At 46.9% G+C, this 7,836-nt stretch overlaps 1 protein-coding gene across 1 annotated transcript; it reads right to left on the bottom strand.

Moving 5' to 3' along the window:
• Nucleotides 1-5,040: 5,040 nt before the first annotated feature.
• LOC118473541 (DNAJ protein JJJ1 homolog) lies at nt 5,041-6,573 on the bottom strand. Its single transcript, XM_035963341.1, has one exon. The coding sequence runs from the start codon at nt 6,561-6,563 to the stop codon at nt 5,163-5,165; it is 1,401 nt and encodes a 466-aa protein (XP_035819234.1). The 5' UTR covers nt 6,564-6,573; the 3' UTR covers nt 5,041-5,162.
• Between the last annotated feature and the right edge of the window lie 1,263 nt (nt 6,574-7,836).

Genomic DNA, 7,836 nt, shown 5'->3' on the forward strand with positions numbered 1-7,836 from the left:
TCATTTTATCACTCCACATACAATAATCTTCACCATCAAAAACTAGTGGTTTGCCTAATGGGACGGAAAGTAAAGGAGTGTGTTTAGAAATGCGGGGATAGCGTAAGGGGATCTTACTAAATTTCTTGCGCTCATGGCGCTTAGAAGCGACGGACGGAGCGTCGGAGCCGGAGGTGGATGGCGACGAAGAGTCGGTCTCGTAGTAGACCACTTTCTTCATCTTTTTCTTCTTGTCGCCACTCCGATGCGACTTGACGTGGGGAGGTGATTCCTCCCTTCCTTTGGCGCCGGACTCCCTTGATGGAGCTTTCTCGTGGCTTGTGCCCGTTTCCATCTCCCTCTTGGCGGATCCTCTCGACATCACTTCGAGTGGTTAGACTCTAATGAAGTACTGGGCTTTGATACCAATTGAAAGTCACCTAGAGGGGGGTGGATAGGCGGAAACTGAAATTTACAACTTTAAACACACTACAAGCCGGGGTTAGCGTTAGAATACAAGTTAAGTCTGGGAGAGAGGGGAAAACAAAACAACCAAGAAAATAAAGCGGATGACACGGTGATTTGTTTTACCGAGGTTTGGCTTTAAAGAACCTAGTCCCCGTTGAGGTGGTCACAAAGACCGGGTCTCTTTCAACCCTTTCCCTCTCTCAAACGGTCACTTAGACCGAGTGAGGCTTCTTCCTTAATCTCACGGGTCACTTAGACCCCGCAAGGATCACCACACAATTGGTGTCTCTTGCCTCGCTTACAAAGCACTTGAGAGTAAGAAGTGAGAAAGAAAAGAAAGCCAAGCCAAGCAAACAAGAGCAACAAGGAACACAAATGATCCTCTCACAAGTCCTAATGCGCTAGAGTTGAATTGGGAGCTTTGAGCGGATCAATCACTTGAATTGTGTCTTTGGAGTGGAGTCCATGCTCCTGTAGCGCTTAACTCGGGCAATGGTTTTCATTGGCTTAGATCGGGCCTATCTAGCCTGGTTATGTCTAGCTGGGCCATCCCGTAAGGCGACCCAAGAGAAAACCTGCCAGGCGGCCCATGACATGTTTTGGTGTACATAAGGACCCGGGGGATATCTATCCCTCATAGTTTTCGACAAGTTCAAGGAGTTGACGAAACATTCTCGCCAGTAGCGATGCTTAAATCTATTCAGATCATTCTAGCTATTGTTGCATATTTTGATTATGAGATTTGGCAAATGGATGTCAAAACAACTTTCCTAAATGGTAACCTAGACGAGGACATGTATATGATACAACCCAAGGGTTTTATTGATCCGATCAATGCTAGAAAGATATGCAAACTTCAAAAGTCCTTTTATGGGTTGAAGCAAGCATCTCAGAGTTGGAACATTCATTTTGATGAAGTGGTCAAAGGGTTTGGTTTTCATCAGAATGAAGAAGAAGCTTGTGTTTACAAGAAGGAAAGTGGGAGCACTATTGTGTTTTTGATCTTGTATGCAAAAGACATATTATTGATTGGGAATGACATCCTATGCTAGAATCTGTCAAGACTTCACTGAAAAAAGAGTTTTTCTATAAAGGACTTAGGGGAAGCAACATATATCATGGGTATAAAAATATATAGAGATAGGTTAAAGAATATTATAGGATTAAGCCAAGATACATACATTGACAAGGTGTTGAAACGGTTCAACATGGAACAGACCAAGAAAGGGTTCTTGCCCATGTCACATGGTGTACACCTTAGTTAGAAGCAGTGTCCTGCGACGACTAATGAGCGGGAGCGCATGAGTAAGATACCATACGCTTCAGTAATTGGATCTATCATGTATGTCGTGATAAGTACGTGCCTAGATGTTTCATACGCTATAAGTGCTACGAGTAGGCACTAGGCTGGTCCAGGTGAGGGTCGCTGGACAGCAGTAAAAGACATTCTTAAGTACTTGAGAATGACTAAAAATATGTTCCTAGTTTATGAGGGGAAGGATGAGCTTGTTGTAACTGGTTACACTGATGCTAGCTTCCAAACTAACCCAGACGAGTTAAAATTGCAATTAGGTTTTGTGTTTATAATAAATGGTGTTGGTGTTAGTTGGAAAAGTTCCAAGCAGGAGACCATGACTTTTTCTATAACAGAAGCTGAGTACATTGCAGCTTCTAAATCTGCGAAGGAATGTGTTTGGATAAGGAAGTTCCTCATCAAACTTGTTGTGTTTCCTAATGCGTCTAGCCCATTGAACCTCTATTGTGACAACAATGGAGCTATTGCGCAGGCTAAGGAGCCAAGGAACCACTAGAAAAGCAAACATGTAATGTGGAAGTTTCACCTCATACGGGAGTTTGTTAGGTGAGGTGAGATCAAGATATGCAAGATACATACAGATTTAAATGTTGTTGATCCTTTGATGAAACCTCTTCCACAGCATAAGCATGAGGCACACATGAGATCTATGGGTATTAGATATCTTCCAGATTAACTCTAGCGCAAGTGGGAGACTGTTAGTAATATGCCCTAGAGATAATCATAAAGATGAGCATATTTATTTGTATTCATAATATATTGCTTAATTTAATATACATGGTCGAAGATGGTGGGAGGCGATGTCGAGTTGTGCCAGCCATGGAGCAGAGCTGGAAGAGCGCGTTGGAGCAGCACTGAAGAGGAGGGCGCGCTTGTAGCGGAAGAGGAAGGAAGAAAAGTCTAGACTCGTGATACCATGTAAGTAAATAGAATTGCGGGAATTATGTCTTGTATTGATAGAGAAGAATTATAGGTACATATATAGAGGAGGAGTGCAAGAGGCAAAAGGAAATCTCATAAACAGGGAAATCAGCAGGATCCTAATTGATCCATCCTGGACTCCTCCCCAAAACTCTTTATCCTAGCCTGCTATACAAGGCTCACCGGCTATAGAAGCCAAGCATCAGGCTGCTATACAAGGCAATGAATATTGTTGTTTAATAGTGACGACGACGGCTGGCGAGTTGGAGTCCAGCAGGATAGCCTGACCGATGTCCTTAATGGCGACTCACCCAGTAGGATGGTGCATCACCGATGCCTCCTCCTCCTCTCCCTCGATTGTTCTTGCTCCGCTGCCAGCAGGGGCGCATGGTGGCGGAGACCCGGTTGTTTATCCACGCATCGCCATCGTCGGTGCCTCCTCTTCCTCGTTGTTCTTGCCTCGCTGCCTACATGTTAACGGTTCGAGACACTTGGCGATGGGGAGGGTAAAGGCGGCGACAGCTGACGAGTCGGAGGCAGCAGGATGGCCTACTCGATGTTCTCTATGACGACACGAAAGAATCTAGGTGAGGGAGCAAAGACCAGGAAAGAGGTGGAAAATTAGAGGTTAATATACAACGACAACATCAATGAGGAAGAGATCGTGGTGGTTGCACGGTGGGTTGCGCATGTAAGATATAAGACTTATCTTATCTCGTTATAAGATGAAACTTGGGGAAGAAAACAATATTTTATATCAACACATATTTAGTCATGTTGGCATCTAGTCGGAGGCTAGCAGAATGACCTGCTCGATGTCCTCTATGGAGGCGCTGAAGAGCGCTCATGATGGTTGCATGGTTGGTTGCGCATACCAGAGATACATGTTAGAGATAAAATTTCTATGGTTGTTAGATAAGACATGGGGAAGAAACAGATCTATGTGTGTAAAGCGCTCGAAGGAGGCCACAACAGAGGATGGGGCATACGTAAAGTGGATTATTTTTGAAAAAATGTAATAGAGTTTTTAAAGAGTGATGACACAACGACCGTCAAAACTAGTGTTTTATAGAAGTATAGATGTTTCAACATATTTTAATATCAAAGTTCGCACTATTGTTTAACCACGTAATCGAACTATGTAATGTTGCTAAACAACAAAAAATTGAAAAGTAGTATAGGAAAAACATCTTGGAATCGGACTCTAAACATTACCCGAAAAAATAGAATCCGAAAACAAAAACAAAATTTGAAAACATGGAAGCCGTTGAAAAAAAAACTAAACACAAAATAGAATCGAAAACCAGAAAAAGAAAGCACGCAGGTGGGAAAAGAAACAAAATCACAGCTGTGCCGTTGGAAAAAAACAGAAAACAGAAAAGAATGGGATACCATAATGGATAAAAAAACTGGGAAGGAATCATGAACTCCTTTTCTATTTGATTAAGATTTCTATCCAGGTACTTTAAGAAATCTTGTGTATGGGAATAAAAACAGTTTCAACGTCCACAGGGTGAGTGAAAAAAAGGTCACAAAAAATGGAAAGAAAAAATAGAGGAATAGACAGCTCTGGTTAGGGCTAGGAAATAAGTTCGAGCCTCGCGAGCCGGCTCGAGCTCGGATAGGCTCACGAGCTGAGCCAGTCTTTTAGGCTCGTTGCCGTAGCGAGCCGGCTCGGCTCGAGCTCGGATAGGTTCGCGAGCTGAGCCAGTCTTTTGGGCTCATTGGCGTAGCGAGCCAAGCCAGCTCGCTCCAGATCGCGAGTTGTGTCAAATTACTTAATATGTATAAATAATGATGCATATTAGATAATTTTATATATAATCAGTTTGTTCCTTAACGTTTAATGATAGATATATGACAATTAATAATTTAGATTACTCATAACGATGAATGGTATCTATATACTATATTTATATACTAATAAATTATTGTATAATGCAATTATATATTAGGGTTGGCTCGCGAACCGAGCCTATCCCTCCAACTCGTGAAATGGACGAGCCAAGCTCGACTCGTTTCCCGCCCTAGTTCTCATATCCACAGGGTGAGGAAAGGCCACAGAAAAATGGAGAAAAAAGTTGGCTCTTTAATTTAAAGGTATAGATGAACAGGGTAAAAGCTATGTTCAAGAAAATGAAGCATGTCTTCTGTGACAAAAGATGTAGAATCAGTGCTCCCACTGTTTCCAAACAAGATCGGGGCAATTCTGTTCAAGAGAAGACTGTCCAGCTCTTAAAATTACACCTGAGATGGAGCAGCCATTATAACACTAAAATTTGTAAGGATGGCACAGGTCGCACAAATAATGAAATAATGTTATATATTGTAATTATCAGTGTCTTTCCTGCCCAGTATACACCCACACACACACACCACCGGTACCATATGGCCTTATAAACAAAAAATCATCTCCACACTACACATAAAGAATCTAGAAAAAAAAATGTTCACTACAGATACAAAATTGTGCCAAAACTTAAGAGAACCATGCAGAACCAACGAGTGACTTCAGCATTGCGTGACCTGTTTCTTCCAAGTGAGAAAACAACTTGTTCCTGCGAGAGCAACATAGTACTGGGAGGGGGGATGGTAGCTGCAATACCATTATTACTGCACCATTGTTGACATTAAAAGAGGATGGCCCTTCCATGATATCATCAACATCATTAACATGGACCGAACCCTCAGGCTGAACCTCACATTTACCATGATGCCCATTGCCAGCATAATTACTTTCAAATTCTTCAGCTAACTCTTCTGCAGCATCTGAAAATGCACTCGCATCATCTGACTCCTGTGTAGGCTTAAAATCGAACCCCATATCAACTTCATTCCAATCACCTTCCCCCTCCTCTGCCTTTTTCAAAGACTCCTCCTCCCTAAAGGCCTTCCTCAGTTCAGCAATCTTATTCCTATGCTTCTTCGACTGCTCGTGGTTCTTCCACTGTTTGTCCGATTTGAACTTTTTATTGCACGCCGCGCAGTACGATAGCTCCTTCTTGGCCCTCATCTCCTCTTCTTCGTCTTCATCATACAGTCCCTCCTCTGCCCTCGCCCACTCATGTTCTTGATATGCCATGGCTCGCTCCTTCTTCCTCTTGTCCTCCTCCTTCCTCCTCTCCTTCTCCTCTGCCTTTCTCTTCTCCTCCTCCAGCTTCTTCTTTAAAACCATGTCCACAACCCTCTTATCCCTCTTCTTGCAGAAGGCAGCAAGGCCCCTGACAGCGTCATTGTACTCCCGCCGTGCCTTACGCATCGCCTTCTTGTTGTCCTCCTCCATGAGCCTCCGAACACGGCGACTTTCCCCACGCGCAGCGTCCCACGCAGCCGCCCATCCGAAATCCATGCCCGAGCCAAACCCAAGCCAATAACTGTAGAAAGCAGTGACCTGCGCATAGGGCGAATCAAGGTTCCCAATGACCGGCGGCGCAGCGGGCTCGGGAACCCCCATCCGGCGAGCATAGGCAAGCTCCTGCGCGAAGACCCTGTCGAAGACGTCCCCGTAGACCTTGTAGAAGCCGCGGCCCGTGTCGGAGAAGCCGGAGAAAGCGGACGAGGAGAAGAAGGCGAAGAGATCGGGGACGGTGGAAGCGGATTTGGCGCCGGCGGAGGCTGGGTGAGAGAAGATGATCTGGGAGCGGTGGGAGTCATAGTAGGCGCGCTCCTGCGGGTCAGAGAGGACAGAGTGGGCATGCTGGAGCTCCTGGAAGGCGGCGGTGGCGAGGGCGAGGTCGGAGCCGGGGGGCTGCTTGTCGGGGTGGAGCGAGAGCGCGAGGCGGCGGAAAGCAAGCTTGATATCCGTCGGGGAGCAGTCGCGAGATAGGCCGAGGACCTCGTAGTAGCAGCGCTTCGGTGCGCCCGCCGCCGCGGACGCCATCGCCGCTAGGGTGAAGTCCGAGGGAAGGGAGAGGGAACAGAGAGGCGATGGATTCGAGAGGCCGTTTGAGGGTAAGCTTTTATAGGCCTACCGCCCGGCTCCTGTCCGTACCGATCGGCGGCAGTTGGTCTCCCTCTTTCCGTAACTTCCCCTATGAGACAGAAATTCATCCACGTACGGTTCGGAGTAGACTGGAAACGAGCCGAGTCAAGCCATCGGTGTAGCTCGTTAAGTAAACGAGCCGGCTCGCTCGTTCAATGAGCTACATATGTAGGGTCGGCTCGGCTTGAACGTGGCTTGCCACTTGAACCGGCTTGCGAGCCGGAACTATTTTATGTTCAGAATTCCAGATTACAGGGGAAAAAAGCTATGACATATCAGTATGACAGTATATATAAATATAGCAGTATGACTATGACACATAAGTATGGCAGTATATATATACTTGCATTTGTTCATCCAAATATATATATATAAATATATATATATATATATACACTACTCTATATGATGGTAGACTGGGCATCCACAGCATTTTTTTGGTGAAGCACGTCTTCCCCCGCCCGACATCAGTGTTCGCGTCCTCTCTCCCGCAATCTCCGCTCTCTCCTACAATCCCCGTCCTCTCTCCCCGGATCGCCGCTTGACCATCCCACACCATCAGTCACGTTTATGGCACACCAGCATCCGCATCTATGGCACACCAGCATCCGCCACCAGGAAATCTCGCGTCTATGGCACACCAGCATCCGCCACCACGCGTCGCGTTTCCTATCCCACACCAGCATCCCCCACCACCTCCTCCTCCTCCTCGCCCCACATGCCCCGAGATCTCGCATCCACTCCGTCTATGGAAGGCCCTCACACCATCAGCGGAAAGGGCGCACCTCGGCGCGCCCAGCCATCCTCGGATTTCGCGCCCCATCCTCGGATTCGATGGCAAAATAGGCATCCACAACCATGTGCCCCCGCCAGGCGAGGCCACGCGTCCGCCCCGCGCCCCCGCCTCACCGCGGCCTCCACGTTCCGCATCCCACCGCGCATGCCTGAGATCTCCGTCGTCCCCCTCCCCCCTCTCATGCTCGTCCCTCGCCCTCGCCCTCGCCCTCGCCCTCGCTCAATATCTCTGTCGCTACCCCCTCGCCTGTCTATATTTAACGCAGTTGAGTCACGACCTCGTGCCGTTGTCTAGCCCGGTGACTCCCTGTACACCCTCGCCCTCTTTCCCTTCCTACTCGGCCACACCTTCCACCCCCGTCGCAACCATCAGACA

This window comes from Zea mays, chromosome 10, assembly GCF_902167145.1.
Source record: "Zea mays cultivar B73 chromosome 10, Zm-B73-REFERENCE-NAM-5.0, whole genome shotgun sequence".
Lineage (NCBI taxonomy): Eukaryota > Viridiplantae > Streptophyta > Magnoliopsida > Poales > Poaceae > Zea > Zea mays.